Source organism: Crocodylus porosus, unplaced genomic scaffold, assembly GCF_001723895.1.
Source record: "Crocodylus porosus isolate Cpor-Errol unplaced genomic scaffold, CroPor_comp1, whole genome shotgun sequence".
Classification (NCBI taxonomy): domain Eukaryota; kingdom Metazoa; phylum Chordata; order Crocodylia; family Crocodylidae; genus Crocodylus; species Crocodylus porosus.
The window spans coordinates 10,824,413-10,838,293 of NW_017728943.1; the positions used below are offsets into that span (position 1 = coordinate 10,824,413).

The 13,881-nt window shown below is 44.7% G+C and overlaps 1 protein-coding gene across 7 annotated transcripts in view; it reads left to right on the forward strand.

The window, feature by feature from the left end:
* The window catches only part of SPAG17 (sperm associated antigen 17), a 342,590-nt gene that overhangs the window by 309,392 nt on the left and 19,317 nt on the right, over positions 1 to 13,881 (forward strand). For 3 of the 7 annotated variants that reach the window (XM_019548662.1, XM_019548663.1, XM_019548666.1), the window contains 5 exons: positions 3,426 to 3,513; positions 4,686 to 4,739; positions 8,722 to 8,824; positions 10,200 to 10,311; positions 11,910 to 12,017. The exons of 1 other annotated variant lie outside the window; for it this stretch is intronic. In XM_019548662.1, coding sequence (XP_019404207.1) covers positions 3,426 to 3,513; positions 4,686 to 4,739; positions 8,722 to 8,824; positions 10,200 to 10,311; positions 11,910 to 12,017 — 465 coding nt within the window. The remainder of the gene's footprint in view (positions 1 to 3,425; positions 3,514 to 4,685; positions 4,740 to 8,721; positions 8,825 to 10,199; positions 10,312 to 11,909; positions 12,018 to 13,881) is intronic. 3 more of the 7 variants (XM_019548664.1, XM_019548665.1, XM_019548668.1) reach the window with 3 other exon arrangements.

Consider the following 13,881-nt stretch of genomic DNA (forward strand, 5'->3'; position numbering starts at 1 on the left):
CTCCCCCAATCTGGCCCCAACTGCTTCCTTCACCACTTGCTCCTCCACTATCTATCCCTTCCCACTGTCTGTCTCCTTCCACTACTTCCCTTGCTTCAGTAGTGAGCAGGATAAATTTAAGATGACCCACCAATAATTAGATTCTATACATAGAAAATTACAATAAATTTATATTTTTCCATATATGGAATCAAATTATTTATTGCACAATCATATTTAATTCAGTCATCTTGGATATGGGTAAATAAGTGGTCTAATTTTAAAAGATGCACCTGGCAGGCCCTTTTATTAAATTAGTAGGAGTTACTTTGTGTATCTTTGATAATCAGAACACTTAGGCCGGAATACATTTCAGAGCACTAACATGCAGCTCCCTGCTGTAGCTCATGGTGCTTCATAGAAAGTGCCATGAGTTAGAGCAACCCCTGTGCCACCCCCTGCCCCGCACCCCGCCACACACATACATACTTAACCTGACAGACATTCAGTGTTGGGTTTGAGGAGATGGGGGATTGAGGCTTTGCAACATTTCTGAGATAAGATGCTCTGTACTGGGGTTGTACACTATCTGGACTCAGATCAGGGGCTGGGCATGCACAGGTGCCCTGGGACCTTGGTACGTCAGCTAGGCAGGTCTGCACCTAGGTAGCATTGACCAAACCTCCTGTCTGTGCTTGCTCCCCTGGAGCAGGTGGGCTGCTGGGTGCTGACCATAGGCAGCCTGCCTTTTCCACCCAGTTTCCATGGCTTCCCACCTGCTGCCATGGCTCCAGATCCCACTGTCCCCACTTTTCCTCCTGAAGGCCAGCCACTGTCCTGTGCTGCTGTCAAGCCCATGCTTCCTGGGCTCAGGGGGTGTGGAACTCTTGGATGACTGGGACGTGGAGCTTGCTGTGCCCCCACCCTCCCCTGTAGGGGGGCCTCTCTGGAGAGGCACCCCAGGGCCAGCACTCCCCAAAGGTGGCACTGTGTCCAATTGTGCTCCTGCTGCACACGTCACAGGCAGTGCCCAAGGAACTGTTTGCATGGACTGAGGGGTGCCCAACCCACTACACCCTGCTACTGATTGCCATGGTGCCCTGGTCACACCTGCACACCTGGCACAGGGTATTTAGCTTTGATGGTGTGGGGGGCAAGCCTGGGCTGCCGCACAGCCTCTGCCACCACCTGGAGGGCTACCTGTGGCTGCATTACACTGAGAAGGACATCTCTGCCAGGTTTGATGTGTTCCTCAGCATATGAGAGGCCTGTGCAAGGTTCCCTCCAAGCTGCACACATGCACGGCCACTCACAATTTAATATCCTGCTGCGTACTAACTTATTAACACTGCACATCCACCCGGAGAGGAGCTGGGCTGCAGTGCGACAAGGCAAAGCGGGGGCTGGCACTAGCTCTGCCAGCACCAGGGAACTGCTCTGCTCCCCATCCCCGAGGCCAGGTGCCTCTCACTCCCAGAGGCAAGGCGGGGGCAGGCACTGGGACTGGGGCTGCCACGGGAACTGCTCCTCTCCCCAACCCCGAGTCTATGTGCCTCCTCACTCCTGGAGCAGGGACATGTGCAGAGCTTGGCTTCCCCAGATCTCAGATTAAATGCTGCAAGCAGCAGTTGCTCAAGGCAGCCAAGAGTGCAACCTGACAGCATGGTCACTCCTCTTCAGACAGCATATTGCTCTCCCAGCAACAGTGTTTACACAGCCCCATGCACCACGGTCGGATTTACTTTGGTTACCTTCAGCAGGGAAAGGTGCGTGGGACAGAGCAGGATGGTGCAGAAGCTGGGTCTGCATTAGAGGAAAAGGAACAGATGCAAGGAATCATTCCTAACCATGATGTAGGTTGGGGGTGCTGGTTACAGCTATGTTGATCTAAGGACATAGGCAGACAAGGTGCTTTGGGTAAATTATATCACATTTACCCAGAGCACTTTGTCTAACCATGACATAAGATTTCTGCATCATGAATGGGGAGTCCCCATTACTGACTCCGGAAAACTGCTCTCTTCCCCACCCCACAGTCTTGTGCTTGGAGGATTATTGCAAAATCCACAGCATGAAGATCCATTACATGAGGATTCTACTCTGTTAGGCTTAGCGTAGTCCAGATCCAGGCTTAGCTAAAGAAGGAGACAGAACTGAAGCTCACGGATTGCTACACCTTAGAGAGAACATTGGGCCCATGCCTGCATAGCTGCAGTGGCACAAGCTGCTCAGTAAAATTTGGCACTTTCTCCCACGAGGGAGTGAAGGCAGGGAAGGATGGGCAGGGAGGAGGGGTGGGGGCTGAGGCATGGGGGACCCTCCCCCCAGCGTGGGGCTTACCACATGGCTGGAGCTGGTATGGCTGACAGTTTCACTCGGTCCCAGATGGCAATGCGGCACCAGGCAATGTTCTTGGACAGCGGAGTGCAGTGTGCAGGCACCTGGGCAGGGACCCTGCCCATGGAGAAGCTGGTACTGCTGGTGGCCAGTGGTGACATGTTACATAGTGATGCTTTACTGCACAGTAGTCTACTGCATAGTGTCTTGTGTAGACATGTCCAGTGAGAGTGAGCCTTAAAATACAACACATAGCTTTTCAAATTTGTATGTGTAAATTATTTTATATATTCCCACATGTCTTATTCAGCCAAGTGCAAAGGTTTTTCAGAACATCTCCTGTTCGTTACATAACTGAATTTTTGTACATATATTATTATATATTGCAAAAGGTGCAAGACTACCATCCTTAATGATGGATTTTATTGTAGCTATATCCTTTTTCCCCCCAGATATCTGAGATTCCTTTATTATCTTTTACCTATTACCTTCAATTGAGGGTGTCCCCATAAAGGAATAAAGGGAGATCTTGTTAAATCAGAAGATGTTAAGGCTTTAATTTTCTTCAGTGAAGAGTTAAGTACAACATTCAATTTCAGAGGTCTGGGTAAACTCTTAAGAAATGAAAATGAATATAATGATCCAAACTTGGAAGCTAACTTTTCTTCCATGCTCAACCTGATAGGTTGTCCCCTGAAATAGTTTCATACATGCAATATTTAAGCACCCTCATATGAAAAACCAGATAATATAAATAGAAGTCTGGAATACCCACTCCACCATGGCACCATGCCCTTTTAAGAGCTTTAAGAGATTTATCCCAATTGAATTTGAGGCTTGATAACTGGCCAAATGACTCAAACAGAGCTAACAGATGTGATAATGAATTACATGGGTTTTTCAACACAAGTAGGATAGCATTTGCATAGAAATTGAATTTATACATTTCCCTTCTGGAATTGTCCCTTTATTTAAGGGATGTATCACCTTCATAACTTCCTGTAATGTGATTTTCTTTTCCAGTTCAACTGCTCCTTTAACTATACTTAACTAGCATATTTAATACTGATTTTATGTAACTTGGAAAATTACCTTCCCTTATGTTGCAGCTCACATAGCAGAGTTATATGAACAGGCAGTGGCCCCTCAGCTCCAAACTTCATCAAAACACAGTGAGAAGAACTGGCAGAAATTGAGGTAAGAATCCAGTGAGACTTCCTCTTAACTTGAGTCATAGGCTGAGGAGGAGCAGAACTGGGAGAGGGTGTGCTGTGGTGGTTAACACAGGGGAGTAGAAAGTAGGACTTTTCATAGCATAGTCCTAACATTCCTTATGACAACTTTGTCCAGACTTTGACTCCCTTATCAGTGCCTAACTAGAAATGCTGCTGCCACTGCCAAACAGATGGTTTTAACTTTAGGTAAAGCAGGAATCAAAGGCGGGGGAGTGCAAGTGCACTAATGCACCTCCACCCCTGGATCCACCCCTGACTCTGTCTGCAACTGTTTCCTAATCTAAAATGGAGCTATTAACACTTTTTCTGTCTCTCAGGCATAGTGGAATTAAACTGTTTGTGAAGGTTCTGAAGAGTCTTTGATAAACAATGCTATAAAAATGCCAACTGTGGTTGATCATCAAAACCCATGCCAGATGTGCGGTAAAGGCACAATGAGATCTGATGCACACATGCATGGCAGGAGGCATAACTGTGGGATTGAATGTCAGATCCCACTGCACCTTCTTGCTGGTGTAGGGGGAGCCTGGGATTATGATCTGGCAAGTAGCAAGCTCCCATGGCTGGGAGCCCCCTCAGTTGATGGGTGTTTCAGCCACAGGGGTGTACCATAGGTCCCTGAGGCTGGGACCGCATAGCTGAAGGGGTGCACCATGCACACAGGCAGCTGGGAGCCCCACCAAGTAATCTGGGCTCTCAGCCACAGGGCACACCATGAGTTCCCAAACTAGGAGCCCCAACAGTTGACAAGACTCCCAGGCATAAGGGCATGCCTGGCCACATGTTCAATTAACAGCATGATAGGAATCAGCCACAAAGTTATTACACAATTTTTGTAGCTTATTCCTTGTGTTATGATGCTATTAATTGCTTAATGTGTGGCCAAGCTACAACACGAGGCATGAGAAATTGTTTAATCACCTCTTGAAGTATAACATACAGCAGGGCCCCAAGTGTCACAAAACATTCAAGTAATCAATGCAGATGAGAAGCCACTAGACACACAAGTATAACATGCTTTAATAAAACAATACTTTTTTCCACTAGTTATTGTGTAAGTTGTGCATATTTAACAAAATACTATGTTCCATCTCTCAGTTTCATTTGCTTTTGTTTTATTTCCTACTCATATAGCAAAGAAGAATTACCCCAAGTATCTCAATGGCGGAAAAAAATAGAGCAGCACAGGTAATGGCATTAATGATAGGGCAGAAAGCTAGACCCTGATCCAAAACCCAACTAAGTCAATGGAAAAACTCTTACTGCTTTAGGGTCAGGTCCTGAGGGCTGGTTCAGTAGCCAACCATACTGTTGGAGTATTATGTCTTAAGGAAATACTTAGTGAATAGGTGGATTGCTTATCTAATCTTTTCGGATCAAAGAATAGGAGCAGAAGCAGTGTTTCTACTGCTTAGGGTTAGGCATAAGAAGGGCTCACTGCACCATAACAAACTAATATAATTTGTGTCAGTATTTTTAAAGTCTGGTGCCCAATTTTAGGATTTTAGAGCCACATCAAGGCTCCTAAGTGGTATGATTCTTCAGAAGCAATACACATTTTTTTCTCCTGAATGGAAATCAGGGCAGTTTAGTGCTAAGTTTGAACATTTTGGCCCTGAATTTCCCTATACCTCAGTTTTCCCATTTGTAAAATATTCAGGTTCTTCCCACAAGGATTGTGAAACACTTTTAATTAATGTCAATAAACACCTGAAGATCATCAGAGTAAAGATACTCTGCAAGGAGAAAGTATTATATTCTTTACATCAGCAAGAAGTATAGGTGAGGTTAAAACTCAGCTTTTATTCTAATATTGCTCTTTCATTTGGTCTTTTATTTCCCTTTATTGAACTCTGATGAAAGATCAATATTATTGAAAGTATGAGCAAAGTCTGTCCAACTACTTTGAAACTGTACAAGTGGAAAAAATATACTTTTCACAATTTAAAATATATTTAGAAGGATTTTTGTTCAAGGATAGCTCAGAAGTGACTGAACCTCAACTTACAAACATATGTGAGTCCCCAAAAGATTGAAAAGACTGTTTTTGCATGATCAGTGAGAATTTGGTAATAACTTTATTTTAAAGCTATTATGTCACTGTTCTGTAGAGACACAACTCCAGATCATGGCATTGTGGAACTCCAGGGTATCATTGTTACGTTTCATTTATTCACAATGTTGCATACAAAATCACTGAAAAATCCCATAGCTCCAAAGGGAAGATTTTTATTAATTTGATGGAAAGTGTACTTTATGGTGGTGCACAAAATATGACCATCTAAACTTTTTAAAAAATCTATAACAAATGAATATCAAGTTTGGAAAGCTAAAATATGAGCTAAAATCACGGAGTGAAGGTTGTTTGAGGTGCATATATTTGCCCACAGTGATCAAAAATAAAGTGTAAGATTGCTATTTAAACTTTTGTTGTTTGCCCTAATGAAGCGACGAGTGTGCAGTGTGGATAAAATAATCTTGTGCTGAGAAGCTTTTGCTTTTGCTGTCTTTTTTTGGTGAAAGACCGAATAGTAATTGAACCATGGTCTCTTGCTTGGTGAAGGGAGTAAGCTAATATTCTTGACTTTTAACTGAAGTGTTTGAAATCATAGAAAATTTCAATTTCAGATTGAAATTAGATTGGTTTAGTGCCATATTGACACCAACATTTTACATTGTAATATATACTATATAAAGAACAACTTAAAATGGCTATATTAATGTATGTGTTATCTAAAAATTTCCCTGCAATTCAGTTTCTTTTAGACAATATCAAAACTCTCACTGACATTAAAATTATGACAATTTCACACCTGGTTATCTATTCATGATCAGGAGTATCTCCCTTGAATTGTAGTGGTGTAAAACTAGTTAAAGTGGGTGAAAAATTAGGCCTAAAATATACTTTGAGACTCTATTAGTTTAATAATGATTAAGAAAGCACCCTGCTAAACCTTCTCATATCCAAGTATTCAGATGGATCTGTCTGGATGTCTGGAGAGATGAAGTCTTTCTGTGCTGACAAAAAAAAAAAGATCTTAAAGTATTTAAGATGACCATCTTTAGATGGCAAGAACTATTAATTTAGGAAGTGGATAGGCACTACCGTGGGGTGAGGACAAAATGCAGCCTGTGGGTAGATCTGCCCTACCAATAGAATCTATTTGGCCTGTGGGATGTCCCTCAGCCCTGCCTGACCCGGGCACAGGTGACAGCCTGGCCCATGGCACATGTGGCTGGGCCCTCTGCCCCCAGGTATGCAGCAGGGTGGGGGCAGTGTGGCAGCCAGATTCAGCTTCCCTGCAGTCCTTGTGGCAGGGCTCACTCTGCCCAACTGCCACTGCCTGTGTCTCTGCCACCAGAGCTGGCCTTGCTTCCCCGCCACCCCAGCCCTTCTGCCCCACACCCACCACTGGGAGCACCAGATGGAGAAGGAAGATAGGTGGGGTCTCCATGGACAGGCAGGTTGCGCTCAGTTGGGTGGATGAGATGCGGCAATGGGTGCTCCAGCAGTGGCGTCCGGGGGTAGAACAAGTAGGTGGGGGCTAGGATTGTGGGGTGGTGACAGCATGGGGCCAGGCCCTGGGGCCTGAGGCAGAACCATGATCTGCTCCCTGCATGCCCCTGCCCACAGATTGACACCTGTCACAGGGACATGCAGGAAGTGGACTGTGACTCTGCCCTGGGCCGAGGTCCTGTGCTGTCACCACCGTGTGATCCCAGCCCTGTCTGCTCATCCCACTCCCACACCCTGCTCCCTGCCCACCCATGACCTCATCCCATCTGCCTAGCTGAGCATACCCTGCTTGCAGGGGTCCCATGGAGACCCCGCCCACCCACTCTGCCTTCAGTGATGGGTGAGGGGTGGATGGGCCTGGGACTGGATTAAATCAGTTGCCCCCTCCCCACTGCACTGGGTCAGTACAGCTCCCCAGTACTCATTATGTGGCCCTCTATTCCAAATAATTACCCACCCCTGCACTACCTTCAAGTCTCAGAGCAAATTCAACAAGATCTGCCTCTCTTATCAGGGCTGAAAGATTTAGAGCAAATTTTGAGATCTATAGAGCAGTCACCTCACAATGTATTTTGATCAGAATCTGATGAAGACACAATCTTTGAATGCCAGTTCTTTCAGTCTACCATTCTTCCTTGGTCTTCCCCCACCTTTCATTTTGCTTTTTTCTACTTCTTTTTTGTGGTTGGAGCCTGTGTGCTGTTTCTGATCAGTCAGCCCTAGACTTGAGGATTTATTTTGTGCATATGAAAGGGCCATTTTCATTTACTGCAGATACATTTTCTCCTCTAAACTGGGCTTTTTTTCCACTCTGAAACAGTAGATATTTATACTTTTCTTCAGTTTAAAGCTTTGTAAGTGTTTCTGTTGGCACTGTGATACAGTTCTGGAGCTCATGTAAGGGAAACTGTTTCTGTCTGGTTCTGAGTTGTTAATCCATCAATCATTCTCCAGACTAGGCTATTCCTTGGTTATGAGAGAACATATTTGCTGTAAGTTTAAACTATTTATTTTTAAGGACATGGGAACTTCTGCAATTGTGAGAATACTTAAATAGGCAAAGGCAAAACATCAGACCCTATTACACTGACCATAAGGAAATCTGGGATGCTGCCCCACCCTTCCCCCTTTCCCCAGCCCTGCTTTCCCAAGCTAGAGACACTGCTGCAAGCAGAAGCAGGTGCAGGGCAGCATGGTGTGCCAGGCAGGCTGCAGTGCCATACAACTCCATGCCACTCTGCCTTCCTGCCAGGCTGTGCCCTGCACCCTTGCATTTCCCAGGTGCTCATTTTACTTCTCACCAGCCAGCTAGGACCCACCTCTGAAATCAGGGACTGTCCCAGCTAAACTGGCACGTATGGTCACCTTAGCCACTATACATAAAAATTTCAAATTGCTACCTAGATCCCAGATCTGTAGCATAGGAATCAGTAACTGATCCCTCTGCTTCTCATAGTTCGGTAACATGACCAAATTGCCAGTGATTTATAAGACTACCATTAGATATGGTTAGCAAGAAAAAGTCTTTAGCAAGTTGTTCTTGTTACTTCCATTGGTAGAAAGCCTGGACATGTAATTAAAAAGCAAAATGGGACTACAACTGTATTATTTTCTTTTTTCTTTTCCTTGCCATAAACGTGAATACTTTACTAGGAAGGAACTTGAAGAAGGAAAGTACTGTCTAATGGCAATAAGAAATAAAATAATTTCACCCTATTTTGAATCTGAACTTGGCAGAGAATTTCTTCTGAAACAGGTAATGGAGTTCAAAGAAACTGAATGAAATTGTGTTCGTATCAAGAATGTCTAAGTCAGTCATGGCATGCCACAAGATAAGCTTTCCCCCACATCTTCCGAAGTGCCCCTTTTTGCTGCCCCCGGTAGGTATACTTGATAGAGTTTACTAACCTAAGTACCACACTGAGTCAGACCAATGGTTCATCTAGCCCAGTATCCTTTCTCTGACAGTGGCAGTATCAGACACTTTAGAGGGAGATGTTATAAACAGTTTGTGCCCTGGAAAGAAGGCAGGGGAGCTTAAGCCTCCAGCTGCACAGAGTGAGTGGAGGCAAGACATGCTACAAGAGATATGTCACCACCAAGAGCCAAATTAGCCCTTTCCTGTCCCCATAAACACTGCAATTTTATATGGCAGGAAAGAATCCACATCCCTGAATTTGGCAGCAGGACCAGGGAAGGTTTAACCTGGCTCTTGTTAGGGACACCTGACACCTCTTACCGTATCTTACCTCCATTCTGCTCCATGCAGCCAGAGGCTTAAGTGGCCCATCAGCTCCATTCTAGCCTCGCCCTTTACAGATGAATAATGAATAGGGTTTTCACCCTGAGCAATCTGGGGCAGAGAAGTGCGGCTGAGTGCTGGAGGAGCAGAAGTTCTGAGACTGGGGGGTAAACAGGGGGCGGCCTGATTCAGGAATCTTACCTACCCCAGGAACTCAAAAATAGTCCCTGGTAGCAACCATTGCCACTGCCACCACTGTTGTTGTCACTGCCACCACCATCACTACAGTGTGGTCTGGCTGCTCTGACTGTAATTCTTATAGCAGTACCATGGTTTCCATGCACCAAACTGTGGCTGCAAGAGCAATGCTTTTGCTTCTGGGGCATGGACTCTGTGAAAGTGAGGGATGATTTTGGTGCCATCCTAAGTCAGTCTTGTGGGGCTGGTGCCTCGCTTGCTCACCCCTAGTTTAACACTGCTGTCCCTTTACTGAGCACCTATGCCACATCCCATGTGCCACACACATGGCAGCTGTTGCTGCTCCTTGTGGTCATCCCTGGTATAAGTCCTACAAAACATCTTATGAAGGTGTTGTAGAAAACAGTTATGGGTATGTGGACATGGTTAGCATTAACAGGTGCATGCATGTGTCCAGTAATGAATGCACCTTTAAGTAGAATAGTCCTGCTTGGTAAGTGGGCTAAATTGCTTGGTTATAATTTTATAGACAGAAATGTATTCTAGAATCAGAGATAGAATAGTAACTAATACTGTACAGATTCATTGTTGCCAGTTTAGTTCTGATTATTTGTTTCTTTTATGCCTTTTTTGTTGGCAAGACATGCATCTGGTTAGGAAACCTGAGCACTTATGTCATTTTTCTTTATAGTTTCCTGATTTGGAATCACTCTCTAAAGAACTTCCTCCATTTCCGAAGAAAGAGAGAAAGGAGTCCTCTTTAGAGACAATCTCCATTAGCAGTAATTTTGAGTTCAGTGCAGGTAAGGTTTCAACACGGAGCAGGTCTCCATTGACTTGTTCATCTTGCATTTGACTACAATATTGTGCCTTGAGGCTGTTATAGAATAGGAGTTTGCCTGCATTGCAAGCCTTCTGATGGCAAACAGCAGTGTCTAGACAGAAGTCATTAGGTCCTGTCCACATCCATGTGGCTTTTGGCAGGTGCACATCTTTCAGAGATTCATGATTCTGCTACAGCAAGTGTGCAGCAGGGCCAGCATTGTACCCTGGGAGGCACCAGAAGAAAGTGCAACTGTGTCTGCATGTAGTGGCAGAAGGCTTATCTCTCATTCAGAGAGCTGGCGTGGTTCTGTCAGTAGAAAAAAATACTCTATTGCCACAGAAGAGCTAGAACTTGGGGGACACAGTTTTGCCAGCAAAACTTGAGTTTGCAGCAGAATTATGTAGTGAAGTCCTGAGGTCTCCATTGGCTTCTGACACTGCATAGCTGAATGAGTTGAGTTATCTATTAAGAGTGGTGGATGTTACAATTAACAACCACTCTTCATACCAATAAGAGTGGTGGATGTTCCAAATAAGTGGATATTACAAATAGTGCTTCCAGGATGTTCAGTTCTAAGCTTCATTATTTGACCCTGTATCACTAGCATCAGCTTGATATGTGAACTGCTTTGGAATATTTTAAAACCTCTGCAAGGTAAAGCAGCCTATGCAGGAAAATGCACTGGAAGAAACTGTGGCTGCAAAGGCAAAAGTTTAGGGGTTTTCAGATTAACTGAGAATATGGGTATAGCCGGAGCAGCCAAAGCAGGATCCATGAGAACAAAAGGTGACCAAGAATAGATAATCAGGCAGTGAAGGCTGTAAAAGCACAGGGTGAAAGTTTGGAATGAGCTAAGAGAGAGGCTAGATCCTAAAGTGAAGCAGAAGAAAGGGGTCAGGGGGAGGCACTTGGAAAAATGGTGGTAAGGAAAGGGTGGATAGGAAATGTGAGTGGGATTGGGGCAAGGCAGCTTAGAGGACAGGGAGACAGCACTGAGGAGAATGGAGGGCATCAGGGAACAGAGGATGGGTAGGCTTTGGAAAAGTCATCTTCAATAAGCAGTTTGCAGCACTGGCAGGAATACTTTGATTCTTAGTTTAGACAGCAGCCCTAACAAGCTATTGAAGATGTTCATCAAAATGAAAGGTATTTCATTGGAGTATTCATGACTCGGCAGTGCATCACACCAGCAAAACAATCTCCCATGGAGTCCTAACAGGGCTCTGAGGATTCCCATATGTCTCCATGTTCTAGTGCACTCCAGTCTCTCATATTGGAGATAGCAAGAGAACGGGATTAGATTATCCTGTATATCCCCAGGAAGCATCCCAAGACATCCTGGTAATGGTTCACCACCAAGCTGCCAGTACAGGATTTCCACTCTCAGCTGCCCCAGAAGCCAGCTGTTTGTGGCTATATCCACACAGCACACATTGCAAGGCCCGGACTACAGAGAGAGTGAACAAGTTTCCCAAATTAAGAGGTCCAATACTTGGTCTTTCTGTTGTGTCTATAGAAATGTTGAGTGTTGGCTTAACCAATTGCTTGTCCATATAACTATCATTTGTTCTGCAGTATCAAAAGAGATACATGCCACAGCCAGTGACTTTTCATCCTCACTCAATCCTTTGTCAGACAGTTCTTCAGAATGGGTTCAAGTTTCCTGCAGCCATTCTATAGCAGGTAAAGGACTATTCCAGTATGTTGTCCAAGGCAAAAGAAAGTCAGTTTCAGTATCATACCTGGCAAAATGTCCATGACGGTAATTTAAAACTAATTATTCAGTTCATCAGTCTCCACACAGATTCAGCTGTAGGGCTCATGGAGGGAGGGCCAAACATGTGACGGAACTGTTTACTGCAAATAAAAACTTCAAGAAAAATAGTAAAAAGGATTTGCCCCTATGTTATGGCCTTAGCAAGATGCTGTATCAACACAGGAGTTAGGAGAGCTTTGGAATAAGGTATGAAACACTTCTCACAACACACATTTTGCCCAAAGTAATGTGCTGTGTTCTACAAGGCCCCTCCCCCAGCACAAACCTGATTTGGGGATTTTTGTGGGGGAGGACCAGCAGTGACAATGGTTTTGGAGGCAAAAGGAGGTGAGCCCTCAGTACATAACAAACAGTACATGTATTCCAAATAGTGGTGCTGCAATAAATCAGACAAATTGGAGAGAAGCCTGTGTTGCTCTGGGGACTTCACTAACTTCTGCAACTATTCTGCCAAAAGCAGATTTCTACCCTATAATAGCATCAGAATTAAGGGTTTGGTAGTATTGCTTTGTTTTGGGGGGAAAATGTGAATCCTTAACCAGTAGACCCCTATTGGGAAACCTTTGCAGTATAAACTCATCAAATAGGTACAGTCTTTCTTCCAGTAACCCTGTTGCTGAAACAGGTTTGAGCCTATCCAGTAACCAACGGAGGGGTGTTTCAGATAATGTAGTACAGTTAACCAATGTTTATCAAACATCTCTGTTCTTGTCTTCCCAGGGTAGATGAACAGGTACAGTTTTAAATAAAGAAAAAGCAAAGCATTTTATTAAAAGTGATGTGGCTAAAAGCCTGTCATTTGTCGCATTTATTCTCCCATTTGTTTCAAAGTTTCCCCTCACTATTATCAGTTACCATACATGGAATATTCACTGCCAGTTGACTCTAAGGCCCCCTTCTGCATGTGCAGGTAAAGGTGCAATAGGACCTAAAATGCAGTTCACACAGTCACACTTCCCGCCATGTGACACATGAATGGGAGGAGGCATAATTGTGGGATCCAGCATAAGATCCTATCATGTTTTATGGCCAGTACAGAGAGAGCCCGGGATCATCATTCCATTCCCTGTGCTGGCAAATAGGGGAATCACAGTCCTGGCTGCACCCCACATGGCAGCTATGGAACTGTGAACTCCCAGCTCCTGGGAGCATGGTACGCACCTTGTAGCTGGGAGATCAAGCTGCTACAAACTCCCAGCCACAGGGTGCATGGAAGCACCCCACAATTGGGAGATTGCAGCTATTGTCATCTTCCAGCTCTGATTCATGAAACCTCCTGCAACTAGGAGATCACAGCTGTTGCAGTCTCCCAGTCGCAGAAGCACATCACAGATCCCTGGGGCTGCAAGATGACAGCTCAGCCCCACAGCTGCTAGGACCCAAAGTAATGCAACCAAAGTTCCCTCTAAGGTGTAGCGAAAAGTGAGCATACTGCTTCAGTTCTGCCTCCTCATTTTGCTAAGCCTGGATCCGGACTACACTAAGCCTAATAGACTAGAATCCTTATGTAATGGATCCTCATGCAATGGATTTTGCAATAATCCTCCAAGCACAAGACTGGGGGGTGGGGAAGAGAGCAGTTTTCCGGAGTCAGTAATGGGGACTCCCCATTCATGATGCAGAAATCTTATGTCATGGTTAGACAAAGTGCTCTGGGTAAATGTGATATAATTTACCCAAAGCACCTTGTCTGCCTATGTCCTTAGACCAACATAGCTTTAACCAGCACCCCCAACCTACATCATGGTTAGGAACAATTCCTTGCACCTG